General features: G+C 50.1%; 2 protein-coding genes across 2 annotated transcripts; one reads left to right on the forward strand and one right to left on the reverse strand.

Annotated features, from left to right (window-relative positions):
* Positions 1 to 258: 258 nt before the first annotated feature.
* BO88DRAFT_361192 (dynein heavy chain) lies at positions 259 to 13,802 on the forward strand. The gene is made up of 3 exons (XM_025703870.1): positions 259 to 829; positions 900 to 13,204; positions 13,263 to 13,802. Exons 1-3 carry the CDS (start codon positions 547 to 549, stop codon positions 13,707 to 13,709), a joined length of 13,035 nt encoding a protein of 4,344 aa, XP_025565477.1. The 5' UTR covers positions 259 to 546; the 3' UTR covers positions 13,710 to 13,802.
* Positions 13,803 to 17,369: 3,567 nt separating this feature from the next.
* On the reverse strand, positions 17,370 to 18,406 carry BO88DRAFT_412857 (uncharacterized protein; the record flags this gene model as incomplete). Its single annotated transcript, XM_025708102.1, has 9 exons — positions 17,370 to 17,623; positions 17,663 to 17,666; positions 17,707 to 17,736; positions 17,785 to 17,802; positions 17,873 to 17,932; positions 17,984 to 18,071; positions 18,157 to 18,172; positions 18,231 to 18,262; positions 18,345 to 18,406. The coding sequence occupies 9 exons, from the start codon at positions 18,404 to 18,406 to the stop codon at positions 17,370 to 17,372; spliced, it is 564 nt and encodes a 187-aa protein (XP_025565478.1).
* Positions 18,407 to 18,420: the final 14 nt, after the last annotated feature.

Raw genomic sequence — 18,420 nt, forward strand, 5'->3', positions numbered from 1 at the left:
TTTTCCCGCTGTCTTCAGATGTTGTGCCAGAATACTAGTAGATGCCCAAGTCGAGAGCAGTAGTTAGATAGGTGGTAGTCTATCTAGTCTAAGGGTAGATCCATGGACGCCGCCAGACCCGCCCGCTGCTGTCCGGGACGCACTAAGCCCCATCTGGATTAGCGGCAGTTCCCCCTGAAGTGTACCACTTTCTTCTGGGCCGTCGCTCGGGCTCGCTGCAGCATCCGCAGCAGCAGCAGAAAACACGCCTGCCGCGTCCCCCAACTGACCACCACCCAACTCGACTGGTGGAATAGACGAAGACGGAGCTTTACTATGAACCTTTAGATTACTTTCTTTCTATTTTGTACAACTTTTGTTTTCTTCCGTTCTCTTCGTCCTCTTTCCCCCGTCCGTTGAACCCTCCCGGTTAATCCTCCCCATTCGAAGCCGACACCGCGCCCATTTCCCGTCAACATACAAACCAGCATTCTGTCACGAATCCACGTCACAACCTTCGGTCGATCTCTATGAGCTCTGCGAGCCTTCTTTCATAGAGTCACAACTATGGAGGTTGCTAACGCGGAGGTGTCAAATGGCGTCCCTGCGCCAGCGCAAACACCTTTGGTCGATTCAAATGCGGTGATTGAGTACCTGAGCGAAGTGCTGCGGGTGACTTTGGGGGCTCTGAGAAGTGAGCTTGAAAGCACCGGCAGCTTACTGTCCCCAGCAAGATACAACGAGACCGTGCAGCGGTGTACGCGATTTGCGTCGGAGTCGCAAGTTGCCCTCTATGTACAGAAGGATGTTGTGGCCTCCGAAGAAACAAATGGAACGGAGACAGGTGAAGGTACGTTGCCCCCGCGCATACCCTGCTGCCAGCTACAGCTTGCTAACAAAGAACCATCTCACGCTTTCAGACTTGTCATCCAAATACGTCTATAACCTTTCCGCCGAGATCTCGTCTTCCTCGACCACGGTCGCTACGGTAGTTTTCATTAAACGGCCCACCGCCATTGACCCATCGCTCCCCATACCATCGCAGATCCAAGTCGTGAACTTCCCTGGCCCAGCATCGCTCAGCAATGCCCAATCCCAGCAAGGAGCGTCTCAGTCGCCATATGAAATCCTACACTTGATGGTGCACCACGGACTGAATGCCTACTTCGAAGCCAACACTCGGAGCCAAGAAGCAGCTGGTGGCGCAAAGCCCAGGACAGATACAGAGGCAAAGACCGGCGTGTCTAGTACGAAGAAGAAATTCGCGGAACTGGAACTTGGGCTTCGGCATTTGCTGCAAAATGTTGAAATCCCGGCATTGAACCTGCCACTGCATGAGGTGGTCCAGGCTGCCCTGGTCGATGCAGAAAAGCGCGGAGTCAAGCCTTCGGTCGAACTGATCGACCCTGCCATCCTGGAGAACAGTACGTTTGTCAACAGCATCCAGAACACCGTGAATGCCTGGATCCGCTCCATCCAGACGATTACCAAGATGTCCCGCGATGCCGATAGCGACTCGGCCGCCCAAGAGATCAACTTCTGGCTGTCCATGGAAACCGCACTTGAAGGCATCGAGAACCAGTTGAGGGGCGATGGAGTCCAGCTGACAATGGATATTCTCCGACATGCGAAGCGTTATCAGGCCACCCTCAGTTTCGTAGCCGACACAGGTCTTCGCGAAGCTACTGATCTTGTGCAGAAATACAACCAGCTCATGCGGGATTTCCCCCTCGACGAACTTCTCTCGGCGACCACCCTGCAGAAGGTGCAAGAGTCTCTCAACTTGATCTTCAACCATCTCAACAAAAAGTTGAAGATCTGTCCCTACCCGATCAAGCGTGCTCTTGCTCTTGTGGAGGCCATCTCCGGGGACCTAGACAACCAGATCCACTCCTTGCTCCACGGCCGAACCATTTTGCACTTGGACTACCGTGAGTTCCGTTCCCTTATGAAGACCGCTGGTGCGATTTGGCGGACTTGGGACGAAAACCTCAAGGAGTTCACCAATGTCGCTCGAGAGTCTACTAGACGCCGCAACGAGAAGTTCATCCCCATCAAAATCGCCGCGCGCCATGAGAAGACGCAGGAACGATTGAAATATATCAACACATTCCGCGTCAACCATGAGCAGTTGCAGCGAACGATCGTCAACGTCCTTGGCCCGAAGACTTCAACTGCGGGAGATACGGCTGCCGGAGCTGGTTCTGACGGGGCCGTTATCGTTGAGGAAATCGGCGACGTCGACGCAGTTGAAGAGGTGGCGCAAGCGTACGCCGCTCTGCGGAACGTGGATGTGCTCGATGTTTCTCCAGAAGGAACTCAGCAGTGGATCAAGGAGGAGATCGCGTACAATGAACGTACCTCCCGCGTCGAGAACTCGATCATTGCCCGTCTGCGTGATCGTCTTGCTACCGCCAAGAACGCAAACGAGATGTTCCGCGTCTTTTCGAAGTTCAACGCTCTTCTCGTCCGCCCGAAGATTCGCGGTGCAATCGGCGAGTACCAAACTCAGCTCATCGAGAATGTCAAGCAGGACATTTCTTCGCTGCATGAGCGGTTCAAGCAACAGTATGGCCACTCCGAAGCACATGCTATGGCGCAATTGCGAGATCTGCCCCCCGTGTCAGGCGCTATTGTCTGGGCACGCCAGATTGAGCATCAGTTGGATGGCTACATGGGCAAGGTAGCAAACGTGCTTGGAGAGGACTGGGCCTTGCATTCCGAAGGTCAGAAGCTTCTGGCTGAGAGCAATTTGTTCCGGAAGAAGTTGGATACTCGACCAGTCTTCGAGTCATGGCTACATGACGTTCAAAGACGGCACATCACGATCTCGGGACGTCTCTTCAACATCATTCGTAACCGAGCCGCAGGAAACACGTTTGAGCTGACCGTCAACTTCGACGCGCAGATTATTGCTCTTTTCAAGGAGGTCAGAAACCTCATCTGGCTCAACTTCCAAGTACCTCATGCGGTGAGCAACATCTCGAAGGAAGCCAAGCGTGTGTACCCGTACGCCATTAGTTTGATGGAAAGTGTCAGAACCTTGCTCCAGACCAATCGCTCTATTGCGGCCATGACTGAAGTTGCGATTCTTCTGAACGGCTACGTCAATGACACCCAAAGTATGATCATAAAGGGTGTTCCCCTCCGTTGGGAATCGTTTGTGCATTCCTACGAACTTCATGTCAAGCAGTCAGCATTGGCTAATGGAGCCATTGACGCGGCCATCCCAACCAGAGGCGAGAGCAAGCATGTTCAGTTCGTTCGGGAGTTCGCTGGGTCGGCATCTGTACTCCAGTCGAAGACAGCTGTTTTGGCTTCGATAAACGAAAGCATTCAGAAGGCGATCCATGAACTCAAGACTTGCCCTTATGAAGCGGCTGCATTTAGGCAGCGCCTGGACGCCATTCAAGTTGCCGTCGATAAGCTGAACCTTGAGAACTATGTTAACCTTGGTTATTGGGTCGCCAACTTGAACCAGAAGATCGAGGGCATCTTGCGCGAACGTCTTCATCGTGCTATTCGAGAATGGATTAACTCCTTCCAGGAAGCAACTTACAGCTCGCAGAGCCTTCAAACGTCCAGCGGAGTGCAGACAGGTGAAGGAGAGACGCTCTCGTACAACATCGAATTCCCGGAGCTCACCCACGAGATCTCCATGCGCAACCAGTTCCTCCATCTCGACCCACCGCTCCAATATGCTCGCGCGAGCTGGTTCGCGCACTTTGATAACTGGCTTGGTGTGATTTGCAACCTCGAGAAGATCAAGTCGTCTCGTTATCAGATCTCAATTGACGTACAGAAGGTCCAGTTGTCTGAAGCATGCTTCGCCACTCTCCCACAGCACTGTACCAACGAGTTGGGTCAAGTCTACAATGCAGTCGAATCGAGGTTGAGTGAAGTGTCTGCGTATGTCGACAAGTGGCTGCAGTTCCAGTCCCTCTGGGACTTGCAGTCCGAACAAGTCTATGACATTCTGGGTGACGATCTGTCTCAGTGGCTCCAGCTACTTCAGGAGATTCGCAAGAGCCGTGCTACGTTCGACACTTCGGAAGTGAGCAAGTCGTTCGGGAATATCAAGATCGATTACGAGCAGGTTCAGACACGGGTCAATGCAAAGTATGACCAGTGGCAGCATGAGATCTTGCTGAGATTCGGCTCCAAGCTCGGTGGCCGGATGAGAGAGGTTCATTCTGAAATCGCTGCTGCCCGACGCGACCTTGAAGGCCAGACCCTGGAGGCTGCCTCTACGGCGCATGCGGTTTCATTCATCACCATTGTTCAGCAATGCAAGCGCAAGGCAAAGGTCTGGGAGCCGGAGGTTGACCTTTTCCGGCAAGGCCAGGCCACACTCGCACGCCAACGCTATCAGTTCCCTAGTGATTGGCTTCACGTTGAAAACGTCGATGGTGAATGGGCCGCGCTGAACGAATTGCTTGCACGAAAGAGCAAGATCGTCCAGGACCAGACAGAAGGATTGCGCGCAAAGATCTCGGCAGAGGACAAGGTTATCAGCGACAAGATCACAGAAGTTATCAGCCAGTGGAACGAGGAAAAGCCCGTGTCTGGTACCATTCCTCCCGAAGAAGCATCTCGTACTTTGAGCATGTTCCAGTCTCGACTCGAATCTCTCCAATCCGAATATGAAATGGTCTCAAAGGCGAAAGAGGCTCTTGATCTCCCGGCCGGGATTGAATCTTCTTTGCCTGCAATTCTGGAAGAGGTCCAGGACTTCATGTCCGTTTGGGCGGCCCTGTCGACTATCTGGAAGAGCCTAAACGACCTCAGGGACATGCTCTGGACAAGCGTGCAACCAAGAAAGCTTCGTCAATCTATCGATGGCTTGATCAAGATGACCAAGGAAATGCCCAGTCGCATGCGCCAATACGCGGCTTTTGAACATATTCAGAATGTTCTGCGTCAGCTGCTGAAGGTCAACCCCTTGCTCTCTGATATGAAGTCCGAGGCCGTCCGTGAGAGACACTGGCAAAAGATCTACAAGGCCCTGAAGCCAGGCAAGCGATTCTCTCTCGTGTCGCTGACTCTCGGTGATGTGTGGGACCTCCAGCTTACGGCGAGCGAGGTTATTATACGCGACATCATCGCACAGGCGCAGGGTGAGATGGCACTGGAGGAGTTCTTGAAGTCCGTCCGTGAGACTTGGCAGAATTATTCACTGGACCTTATCAACTACCAGAACAAGTGCCGACTCATTCGCGGGTTCGACGATCTGTTCGCAAAGTGCAGTGAGAACCTGAACTCCCTTCAGGCGATGAAGCATTCTCCATACTACAAAGAGTTCGAGGAAGAAGCTACTTCCTGGGAAGATAAGTTGAACAGAGTGCACGTTCTCTTCGATGTCTGGATCGATGTCCAGAGACAGTGGGTCTATCTTGAAGGTGTCTTCACTGGTAACGCGGACATCAAGCACCTTCTTCCCCTTGAGTCCAGTCGCTTCCAAAACATCAACTCCGAATTCTTCGCTGTAATGAAGAAGGTGTATAAGTCTCCCTTTGTACTGGATGTACTGGCCATCAATGGTGTACAGAAATCCTTGGAAAGATTGGCCGAGCTGCTGAACAAGATCCAGAAGGCGCTGGGTGAGTATCTTGAGCGTGAGCGTGTATCCTTCCCTCGCTTCTACTTTGTTGGTGATGAGGATCTTCTGGAAATCATCGGTAACTCCAACGACATCGTCCGGGTGGCGAAGCACTTCAAGAAGATGTTCGCTGGTCTGTCCGGTGTTCTCATGGATGACGACAACAACATCGTTGGCTTTACTTCGAAGGAAGGCGAAGAGGTCCGCTTGAAGAAGGAAGTCAATCTCGTCAAAACGCCCAGGATTAACGACTGGCTTACTGCTATTGAGACCAACATGAAGTTGACGCTGGCTGAGCTTCTTGCTGAAGCCGTGGAGCAGTTTGAGCCGCTTTACAACGCCTCAGAAGTTGACCAGACTGCTTTCAACGACTTCCTCGCCAACTACCCGGCGCAAATTGTTGTTCTTGCCAGTCAGGTTGTTTGGACCAGCGCTGTCCAGAGAAGCCTGGAGAACGGTGGCAGCACTCTTCAATCTTTGTTCGACGCCCAGGTTCGGATTCTGGAGCTGCTCGCTGCCACTGTCCTTGGTGAACTGGATGCAACTAGTCGAAAGAAGTGTGAGCATATGATCACCGAGTTCGTTCACCAGCGCGATGTTATTTCCAAACTTGTTACTGCGAACGCTACCACACCCATGCACTACCTCTGGCTCCTTCAGATGCGTTATGTTTACCAACCCGAAGGGGACTTCCTTCAAAGACTGTACGTTCATATGGCTAATGCGAAGTTGAACTATGGCTTTGAATACCTGGGAGTTCCGGAACGTCTTGTCCGCACGCCTCTCACGGATCGCTGTTTCTTGACCCTTACCCAAGCACTGTGCCAGAGACTTGGTGGTTCGCCTTACGGACCGGCTGGTACTGGTAAGACCGAGTCTGTTAAGGCACTCGGTCTTCAACTGGGACGCTTCACTCTTGTGTTCTGTTGTGACGACACCTTCGATTTCCAGGCCATGGGCCGAATCTTCCTTGGTATCTGCCAAGTCGGTGCCTGGGGTTGTTTCGATGAGTTCAACCGTCTTGAGGAGAGAATCCTCTCTGCTGTGTCCCAACAAATCCAAAACATCCAGATCGGTCTCAAGAACGGCGAGACTGATGAAAAGGCTCAGATTGAACTGGTTGGCAGACGGTTGTCTGTGAACCCCAACACTGGTATTTTCATTACTATGAACCCTGGATACGCTGGACGGTCCAACCTTCCCGACAACTTGAAGAAACTGTTCAGGAGCGTTGCAATGTCTAAGCCCGACAAGGAGTTGATCACCGAAGTCATGCTCTTTTCTCAAGGTTTCAAGCAAGCCAAGCACTTGTCGAAGCAGACCGTGCCCTTCTTCGACCACTGCTCTACTCAACTGTCGAAACAGGCACACTACGACTTTGGTCTTCGTGCTCTGAAGAGTGTTCTCGTCAGCTCCGGAGGACTCAAGCGTACTAGAATCGCCAGTTCCGAGGAGGACCTGGGACCTGATGAAGTTATCGAGCCCCAGATCATCGTTCAGAGTCTACGGGAGACCATTGCTCCTAAGCTGGTTCGGGAAGATGTGGACAGGATGCTGGAAATTCAGAAGCAAGACTTCGCCGGTGTAGAGTACGTGCCAGCCAACTACGAGAAACTTACGGCGGCAATCCGCGACATCGCCAAGGAACAGCATTTTGTCGACAGCGAGATGTGGATCACCAAGGCGTTACAGCTCTACCAGATTCAGAGCATCCACCATGGTGTTATGATGGTTGGAAAGTCCGGTGCCGGAAAGTCTGCTGCATGGAAGATTCTCCTTCAGGCTCTGCAGCGTACCGAGGGCGTTGAAAGCGTTTCCCACATCATTGACTCCAAGGTCATGTCTAAGGAAGCTCTCTACGGTAGTCTGGACGCCACTACCAGAGAATGGACTGATGGTCTGTTCACCGGGATCCTGAGAAAGATTGTGGACAACCTTCGAGGCGAAGATTCCAAGCGGCACTGGATCGTGTTTGACGGTGATGTCGACCCAGAGTGGGTTGAAAACTTGAACAGTGTGCTTGATGACAATAAGCTTTTGACGCTTCCCAACGGTGAACGTCTCAACCTGCCGCCCAATGTTCGTATCATGTTCGAAGTCGAAACCCTGAAGTACGCTACACTGGCGACGGTCAGTCGTTGTGGTATGGTCTGGTTCAATGACGATACTGTCACGCCTTCTATGATGATTTCGAACTATGTCGAGTCTCTTAGAACGCGGACTTTCGAGGACTTGGATGACGACAGTGCTCCTTCTGGGCAAGCTGCCATCAAGACTCAGGATGCTCAGGATATGCTGGCCACCATTCTTAAACATCTGTTGCAGACCGAAGACCTCGTCCTGCAGGCCCTCGAGGAGGCTAAAAAGTACAACCATATTATGGAGTACACTTTCATTCGCGCCCTCAACACTTTGTTCAGTCTCCTGAACAAGGCCTGCCGCAATGTTCTCGAGTATAACATCCAACATGTCGACTTCCCCCTTGACTACGACCAGATCGAGGCCTATATCTCTAAGAAGCTTCTTCTTGCGCTGGTTTGGTCATTCACTGGTGACTGCCCCCTTGCGGATCGCCAGTCTTTCGGACAGTTCGTGTCTGCATTGACCACTACCGATCTACCACCTGATGGTGCAGCATCCATTATTGACTTCGATATCACCCTGCCCAAGTGCGAATGGGCGAGCTGGCAGTCCCAGGTTCCTACTATCGAAATCAACACACACTCCATCACGCAGACCGATGTGGTCATTCCTACTGTGGACACTGTTCGTCATGAAGATGTTCTGTACTCTTGGCTCGCGGAGCACAAGCCTTTGCTGCTTTGCGGTCCTCCAGGTTCCGGTAAAACCATGACTTTGTTCGCTGCTCTCCGCAAGCTTCCAAACATGGAAGTGGTTGGCCTCAACTTCTCGAGTGCTACCACTCCTGACCTCCTGATCAAGACATTCGAACAGTACTGTGAATACAAGAAGACGCTGAATGGGGTCGTGATGTCTCCTAACCAGATCGGTCGCTGGTTGGTCATCTTCTGTGACGAAATTAACCTTCCGGCTCCTGACCGTTACGGAACCCAACGGGCAATCTCCTTCTTGAGACAACTGGTCGAGCAGAACGGCTTCTGGAGAACATCGGACAAGACCTGGGTTACTTTGGATCGCATTCAGTTCGTGGGCGCCTGTAACCCTCCGACCGATGCTGGACGTACAGCCATGGCAGAGAGATTCCTGCGCCATGCTCCTTTGGTCATGGTCGACTACCCAGGAGAGGTTTCGTTGAACCAGATTTACGGAACGTTCAACTCGGCCATTCTGAAGATCCTTCCTTTGTTGCGCGGATACTCTGAATCCCTTACAAAGGCCATGGTGCAATTCTACTTGGAGTCTCAAGCTAGGTTCACGCCCAAGATCCAGCCTCATTATGTTTACTCGCCTCGTGAGCTTACAAGATGGGTGCGTGGTGTGTATGAAGCTATCAAGCCCCTCGAGACTCTCTCTGTTGAAGGCCTGGTCCGCATCTGGGCGCACGAAGCTCTGCGACTGTTCCAAGATCGTCTGGTTACGGAAGACGAGAGGAATTGGACCGCAGACGCTGTTCGGCGCATTGCGCTCGATAATTTCCCCACTATTGATGACCAGGAGGCTCTGAAGGGACCGATCTTGTTCTCTAACTGGTTGTCTAAGAACTACGTGCCTGTTGAACAAGAGAGGCTGCGTGATTTCGTTAAGGCTCGTCTGAAGACCTTCTGTGACGAAGAGGTCGACGTTCCCCTTGTGCTGTTCAATGATGTCCTGGAGCATGCGTTGCGCATCGACCGTGTCTTCCGCCAGCCTCAGGGTCACCTCATTCTCATTGGAGTTAGTGGTAGTGGTAAGACGACGCTGTCTCGTTTCGTTGCTTGGATGAACGGTTTGAAGGTGTTCCAAATCAAGGTGCATGGTAAATATTCATCTGAAGATTTCGATGACGACTTGAGAACTGTGCTTCGTCGCGCCGGTTGCAAGGGCGAGAAGATTTGTTTCATCATGGACGAATCGAACGTCCTCGATTCTGGTTTCCTGGAACGCATGAACACTCTGCTTGCAAACGCGGAGGTTCCCGGTCTGTTCGAAGGCGACGAATTCTCGTCTTTGATGACCGCTTGCAAGGAGGGAGCCCAACGCCAAGGTCTCCTTCTCGACACGCAAGAGGAACTCTACAAGTGGTTCACTTCCCAGATCGTCAAGAACCTGCATGTCGTGTTCACGATGAATCCCCCCGAGGAAGGCCTTTCTTCGAAGGCTGCAACCAGTCCTGCCCTGTTCAACAGATGTGTACTCAATTGGATGGGCGATTGGTCAGACCAGGCTCTCTTCCAAGTTGGCTCTGAACTCACGCAATCCGTCGACTTGGATAAGCCGAACTTTATTGCTCCTGACAGTATCCCCGTGGCCTACCGCGAGTTGAGCCTGCCAGCCTCTCATAGAGACACGGTCATCAACGCCATGGTTTACATCCATTACTCGCTGCAAAGATTCAACCAGCGTTTGCAGAAGCAACAAGGACGCACGACTTTCTTGACTCCGCGCCACTACCTCGACTTTGTTGCTCAGTACGTGAAGCTCTTCAATGAGAAGCGCGAAGACCTCGAGGAACAGCAGAGACATTTGAACGTTGGTCTCGAAAAACTGAGAGATACCGTCGATAAGGTCAGCGATCTTCGAGCCAGTCTTGCCCAGAAGAAGACGCAGCTGGAGAAGAAGGACACGGAAGCAAACGAGAAATTACAGAAGATGGTCGCAGACCAGCGAGAGGCAGAACAACGTAAAGCAGTCTCTCTCGAGGTTCAAGCTGCTTTGGAGAAGCAGGAGGAGGAAGTGGCTTCCCGAAGGGAAGTTGTGCTCAGTGACCTTGCTAAAGCTGAGCCTGCCGTCATTGAGGCTCAGAAGAGTGTCAGCAACATTAAGCGTCAGCATCTTACTGAAGTCCGTTCCATGGGTAATCCTCCTGCTAGCGTTCGACTGGCACTTGAAGCCGTCTGCACCCTGCTTGGCCACAAGGTCGACAGCTGGAAGACGATCCAGGGTATTATAAGAAGAGATGACTTTATTGCTAGCATCGTCAACTACGACAACGAAAGACAGATGACTCGGAATCACAGGATCAAGATGCGGAACGAATTTCTTTCCAAGGAAGACTTCACCTATGAGAGAGTTAACCGGGCTAGTAAGGCTTGCGGTCCTTTGGTGCAGTGGGTCGAAGCTCAGGTGAACTACTCCGAGATCTTGGACCGTGTTGGACCTCTGCGTGAAGAGGTTGATCAGCTCGAGGAACAAGCCCTGCAGACCAAGGCCGAGGCCCAAACCATTGAGAACACCATCAAGGGTCTCGAAGACAGTATCGCTACATACAAGGCTGAATATGCTGCACTTATTAGTGAAACTCAAGCGATCAAGACTGAGATGTCCAGAGTGCAGTTCAAGGTTGATCGAAGTGTGCGCTTGCTCGACAGTTTGTCATCAGAGCGGACGCGTTGGGAAGAGGGGAGCAGGTCTTTTGAGACTCAAATCAGCACTCTTGTTGGAGATGTCCTCATCGCGGCAGCCTTCCTTGCTTATGCTGGTTTCTACGACCAACAGTTCCGTAAGGCCATGATAGACGAATGGGTCACCCACCTGACGCAAGCGGGCATCAACTTCAAGCCACACAACCCGATTACCGAGTACTTGTCTAATGCCGATGAACGTTTGGCTTGGCAGGATCACTCGCTGCCGGTTGACGACCTCTGCACCGAGAACGCCATCGTTCTGAAACGCTACAACCGGTACCCCTTGATCATCGATCCTTCGGGCCGTGTCACCGAGTTCTTGGAGAAGGAGAGCACCGACAGGAAGCTCACTGTTACTAGCTTCTTGGATGATTCGTTTGTCAAGCAATTGGAGAGTGCTCTGCGTTTCGGAAACCCCATCCTCATCCAGGATGCTGAACATCTTGATCCTATTCTCAACCACGTCCTCAACAAGGAATACCAGAAGACGGGTGGTCGTGTTCTCATCCAACTCGGAAAGCAGGAGATCGATTTCTCGCCATCCTTCAAGCTCTTCCTCTCGACAAGAGATCCTTCTGCCACCTTCCCACCGGACGTATGCAGTCGCACAACCTTTGTCAACTTCACTGTCACGCAGAGCAGCTTGCAAACCCAGTCTCTCAACGAGGTCCTGAAGTTTGAGCGTCCGGATGTAGACGCGCGTCGTACCGATCTGGTCAAGTTGCAGGGCGAGTTCAAGATCCACCTGCGTCAGCTCGAGAAGCGACTCTTGCAAGCACTGAACGAGTCGCGCGGTAACATTCTTGACGATGACAATGTCATCGAGACCCTCGAGACTCTGAAGAAGGAGGCAGCAGAAATCTCGAAGAAGATGGTGGAGACCGAGGGAGTCATGACCGAAGTTGAAAATATCACGCTCAACTACAGCATCATTGCCCGTTCTTGCAGTGCTGTATTTGCAGTCCTGGAGCAACTGCACCATGTCAACCATTTCTACCAGTTCTCCCTGCAGTTCTTCGTTGATATCTTCAACTCTGTGCTCTACCAGAACAAGCGCCTCGCTCAAGAAAAGGACCACGCTGCACGCGTACAGATCATTCTTCGCGACCTCTTCGTGACAACTTACCAGCGTACTTCATTGGGACTGATTCAGAAGGACCGCATCACATTTGCTATGCTTCTTGCCCAAGCAGCCCCCTACCCTATGGACAAGAGGATCATTGATATGATCCTTGATGGGTCCATGGAGAGCGTGGACCTGTCAACTTCACCTGAACTCAAGGAGCAGGTCTTGAACAAGATTGCCAATATGTCGCTCTACAAGTCGATCTTCCCTACGATCACCACCGAGCAATGGGAGCAGTTCTTTAGCGATGAGCTCGCGGAGAACTCAATCCCTGTTGTCTGGGAAGAGACCACAGAGAACATTGACAGGCTGCTACGCTCATTGTTGCTTGTGAAGCTCTGTAGAATGGACAGATTCGTGCCAACTGCGGAGCGCTTCATCGAGGCCGTCTTTGGCAGAGAACTCTTCGAGGGAAGCACCGACTTGAAGGATATCGTTAGCCAAGTCACAGCAACTACGCCAATCGCCCTCAGCTCCAGCCCTGGTTTCGATGCCAGTTACAAGGTCGATGCTCTTGTCGAGCGCATGAACGCAACCTGTGCCAACATCGCCATGGGTTCGAACGAAGGTCTTGAGAGTGCTGATAAGGCAATCAGCAATGCAGCTGCCGCAGGTAACTGGGTTCAAGTCAAGAACGTACACCTGGCGCCATCATGGCTGCAAAGCTTGGAGAAGAGGCTCGAGTCCCTCAAGCCTCACAAGGACTTCAGACTCTTCCTTTCGATGGAATCAAGTCCCAAGATCCCAGTCAACCTCCTCCGTGCTTCCCGCGTGCTCATGTACGAGCAGCCTGCTGGTGTGCGCGCCAACATGAAGGATTCTCTGTCCTCGTTGTCTACCCGGGCCTCCAAGGCACCGGTCGAAAAGGCTCGTGTCTACCTCCTTCTGTGCTTCTTGCATGCAGTGGTGCAGGAGCGACTTCGCTACGCCCCGAGCCTGGGCTGGAAGGGATTCTGGGAGTTTAACGACAGTGATGTAAGTCAACCAACCCAACCTCCTTTATCACAGCATCCCACTAACATAATTGCTTTAGTACGAATGCTCCGCCCACATCATCGACTACTGGGTTGACACCATCGCCCAAGGCCGATCCAACGTGGCTCCTCAGAAACTGCCCTGGGACATGATCCGCACCCTCGTGACCGAGACCTACGGCGGCAAGGTCGATGACTTCGCCGACTTTAAGCAGCTCGAGAGCCTGGTGACTAATCTTCTTACACCAGCCGCTTTCGAGGACGAGCACAAGATCGTTTCTGGTGTCGAGAACGACGACTGTCTTACCCTGCCTGGTGGAACAAGCATTCGGGACTTTGTCGAATGGGTCAATAAGCTGCCGGAACGTGAACCCCCGACGTACTTGGGTCTACCGGCTAATGCGGAGAAATTGCTCCTGGTCGGACATGGTAATAAGATGATTTCGGATCTGTCTAGAGTGACGACGCTGTTGGATGAGGGAGAGCAGTTGATGATTGAGGCTTGATTTGTAGGTGATAGATTTCTCCGGAGTAGAATGACATCGTTTGTTTATCCTGTATTTGATAAATCTTACATTGCGTTCAATTCTAGGTCGTTGGTCTACTCTATCCCTTTTATTTGTAGAAACACATAATACTCGCCAGCAGGCAAACTATCAATGCATTAACATCCTCCACCCTACTCTACCAACCAACTCGTAAGTCTAGCTTCAGATAAACAATGCTCTATCTATGAATCCCTGTATTCCAGCGAATACTTCTCGAATGTCCGCCTTTCAGCAGAAACCCGGAGAGTAGCCCTTGCACCGATGCCTCTTCGTGCACCTTATGTTGAACATCCTTTGGCGGGCGATTTCCCCCAGCCCGGCGAGTTTCTCTAGGCGCAGTGCCGCATGGTTGAACCTATATAGAATCCTGTGGTTCCTCATCCTTCTTCTCCTTTTCTTCTTCTTCCTATTCCTACTCACTGTCCTTGTCCTCCTCTTCTTGTCGTACCAGGACATCTTCTTCTCCTTCCAGGTCATCATTATCAGAGTCAAAGACTTCAGAGGCTTCTGCAGTACCACTCAGAGCCAACGCCCTGGTCAACTTCCACTGCATTTGTAAAACATCAATCGAAGAAAGGGGTAGTCTGTCGGGATCGCTCAACTTGGAACATGCTTTGGCGATCTTGAATGGTAAGATAGTCTCTATTACTCCTCCTCTTTACATATGATTGGATGAATGAAGGGGAAAGCCGTTATATGTTTCGCCTAAATACCAGCGAGATCGTTTTTTGAGGCCTTTTCTAGTGGTTCGTAGGGCTTCGGTAAGAGTGTCTTTGTCGACTGTGCCCAGGCTCCGGAGTAAGGTGAGCTCCATAGTGAGTAGCGAGAACCGCAGTGTATGCGGGCATATCGGCCTACAGAAACACCCTCGAGTGGCGGTCTAACTTTGAGTGAGCTTTGGGCAGTTTCAGTGCGGAGTCTAATATAACGACTGTTATAAGACAAATTATCAGCGCATTCAAAGACAACCTGGCCATTCGCGTCTCATAACAGTGGCGTGTTAGCACAAGGTTCTTCCTTGACTTCTGTTAATAACCCACTGAAGGGTTTGGGAAGGTAGATATAGTTATCAATGGACGTCCTTGGATATCGATCAGATGATATGTAGTGCCAGTATCCTATGATGGGTGGAGGCTGTTTCGTAAGATGAATTCCAATAGTCGTTTCCCACTTGTAGGTCGAGTACATTGGGAATGAAAGTAACCTCATGGGTAGGGTGTATTCCCTCGAATATCATACAAGCTGGCGGTAAATAGGGATGTTCTTTACCATGGGAGCAACCTCATGCGCAGATTCTGGAGATAAAGATATATTATTATATTGACAGTTATAATATTTTTTTTCTTTATCAGAGTATCTATATTCTTAGTCTTTAGCATGTTATGGACTTTGTAGAATACAGTGATATTGATTCCATATTTCTTTCTAAAGCGCTCAACGGCTATCGAGAGTTTTTGGGGTATGTTGTAGTAGTGTTTGCGTAAGACGTAGCAGAGGCCACCGATGTACCGTTCGAGAGCTCGACCGCCCAACCAGTGCAAGAAGGCCTAAGTGTTGGTGCCGGCACCAACATTGTGTCAGGGGTCTTCCTGATGGGGAAGGCACGCTGCAATGTACCTCAACCACCCAGGGTCGTATTCAGAGACCGGGATGTATATAAGTATAGTAGTATTCAGTAAAATTCTCTCTTTCTCCCAGTTGGCCTATCTGATATATTCAGCTCCTGGCGACCCCCAGCACACGGAGAATGCTTCACCCAGGCGACCACCTCGGCCACTTCTTGTATGATGATATTTGGGAAGTGTGATTTTCATCCATCACGATGTCTGTATATCGTCCCATGGACTCTTCGTACTCCTCAGATCGATGAATATGTTGTAGGACAGTAGCAATGATTCCTGCTCGATATGTATTCTGAGAATATTTAAAATATATATTATCATAATATATGATCATCCCGAAGAGTGTCGCCCTGCATCTAATGTGAAGACTAGTTTTTTCTCTTCCCAGAGTTTCGTAGACGGAGCAATTTACCCTGAGCTAGGAGAGGTTTAGTGTAGCAGGTATGTCAATATGATGCTTATAGCTGGCAGTGCGCTAGACCATTTCTTTGGCCATATATGAGTAGGTTTCTGCATATAGATTCTATGATCTGCGATATTATGCAGTCGAATGTCGGGATACTTACTGCATTCCGGCAACAGCCCTGACGGCGTTCACGAAGTCATCCAAGGTGGATATCCAGCTGACATATCCAGTATCACCGGGCAGGAAACGCACATTCTCGTGAATCTGGCGCTGCTCGAGAGTTACGTGGAGGCCAAAGTGAGGAATCGCTTGGACTAGAAGAGCACGCTGAGCCGCAATTAACTTTCCATAGTACTCGATGCTGGTACCATGTCGAATTCCCTGTGATTGAGCTTTTGGGGGGTGGGGGGTGGGGGATATCTGGGGTTTATATCTGTATATCGTATCCATTTGAGACCAGTGCAATGAGATATTCTCTGGGGATAGCGAGCAACAAGCTCATCTTCCGGGATATCTCTAGCATCCCTGATTATTCATGACTTCTGGTTGTCTCACCACATTATATATTTGATATAACTATATATTATGTAGATTAGATCTTCTTGATATTGACAGTGATACTAGTAGTCTCTTCAAATATATAATAAGCTTCAAAGCTGGATTTGGAGATGAAGAAGAAAGAAGAAGCAAGACAGGTTGAAAGGAGATATTTATATTGCTGCTACAGACTACAATGCACTTCCAGCACAGTGAAGAGAAGGAGTACTAGTATTACTGTGAAGTTTAAAGATTGAAAAGAAAGCTACCTATTCACAAAACATATTCCCAGCAGGTTCGTTGGGGAATAGAGATATCGGTATCATGGAACTCAGAATGGAGGACCACTGCTAGTTCCTCTCTATGCGGAATATTAAGGTTATCAGATCGTGGTTAATGACATCGTGTTCGGTTGGTTTTGGGTCGGCTTGGAAGATTATTTTAACTTGATGGCAGAGTGTATGTTTTGGATGACTGGTAGTATATATGATGTATGTGGGTAGTTTGATGGAAGAGGGTTGTCTTCGAGGTTAGTTGATCGTTGGTGCCAAGTGGGTGGTGGTGAGCTGGTGGGTTCCGGTTACTCCTATGTTTTAGATGGTTGATAGGTTATATCTGTGCCCTGCAAATAGGAAAAGAGGAGTATACATGGAGGAATCGATGCTTTTACTATCTAGTCGGTGCTCAATTAGACTACCGTCTCCGATGGACAGCCATTGAGACTTGCCTGCTTCAGTCCTACTTCTGGGGAAGTAGACTATAATGCCTATCCTCATCATATCTTACAACATACCCTACATGAGAAACATACTACCACTACTGCTGCTACGATACGTCTTCCATGGCAGGTCTTAATCCAGTCTCATTCAAATAACCCAATGTAAACCAGGTCAATTCTTCCTTCTGGCGAGCAACAAGATCAGAAATAGCAACAAAACGAAACACACCAGGAAGTTCAACAATCACGTGCTGGAATAGATATTATGCCAATCGAAAGGAGTCATCGACGACATCACGAGAAGACAGCACCAGAATAACGAGACATATTGGTATTCAAAGTGGAAAGTTGACCTGGTAATCCTGCACTGCTCTCTCGTATGAATCAACCGGATTGTAGTTGTACAGGGCACCTTTACCATCCCCGTTTAAGCCTGCTAGAACAGCATGCACCTGATACAAAAAGAAATCTTTCTGGTAAAGGATAGTTGACAAGCGTCGGGCAAATGCTCTCACGAACATGGGCTTTCCGTGTTGGTCTTTGTACATGAAGAGTGGTCTTATCCAAAGCCATAGAGAGTATGGCCCATCTATTTCATTGGGTTTATGTTAGTATAGGTCCGTCTGACCAGACTGAAAGTGGAGGTAGATCCGAGTAACCGGATTTACTTACTCTGTTAAGGGCATAAACGACCTTCGCCATCTTATGTCAGTATACGCATATGAACTAGGTAATATGCTGGGTGCTCACATCTGTGGTACGGACAACCTAGAAGAAGTGATGTCAGTCCATGTTGTCAAAGCCATCTAACAAACTGAAATATTCATCGAAAACATACCTTGCGTTCGTGGCCAGGAGTGGTGGACGATTCCATTACCAGAAGAATTTGCCGGATTACCTTGGAAAATCAGCTGATAGTTCCCGATATATACATATTTAATCCACGTACCTCAGTGAGCCGGCTCTTGACAGTCTTGCGGACTTCAGGATAGACATCAGCGCTAATGCGAACAACGCCACCGCGGCGGGCAAGACGACTAGATCCAGTGATAAGTTAGTTGTGTTATTCATGGTACACGTGCTGCTATCTTAGGAGATGCATGTTTGATTGAGTTTGCGTACCGGATCGAGGGGCGGGCTAGCCTTCGTTAGTGAGAGACTTGTAGCATTGTTTGTAGATTACTTTGTTAACTTACTAATTCCGTCTATGTTGTTCCGCAAGATCTTACTGCAGTGGGAACCATTGTTAGTATGTTCTACTGAAGTAGGACAGCGTAACTCCGCAGAGGGATCGTGAGGGGATTTGATACCGAAATCGCTTCTTCGGGAGAAATCTCTTGCTCTTTCTATCGGTGACTAGTCTCGGGTCCATGGTAACTAGATCTG

This window comes from Aspergillus vadensis (genome assembly GCF_003184925.1).
Source record: "Aspergillus vadensis CBS 113365 unplaced genomic scaffold BO88scaffold_5, whole genome shotgun sequence".
Lineage (NCBI taxonomy): Eukaryota > Fungi > Ascomycota > Eurotiomycetes > Eurotiales > Aspergillaceae > Aspergillus > Aspergillus vadensis.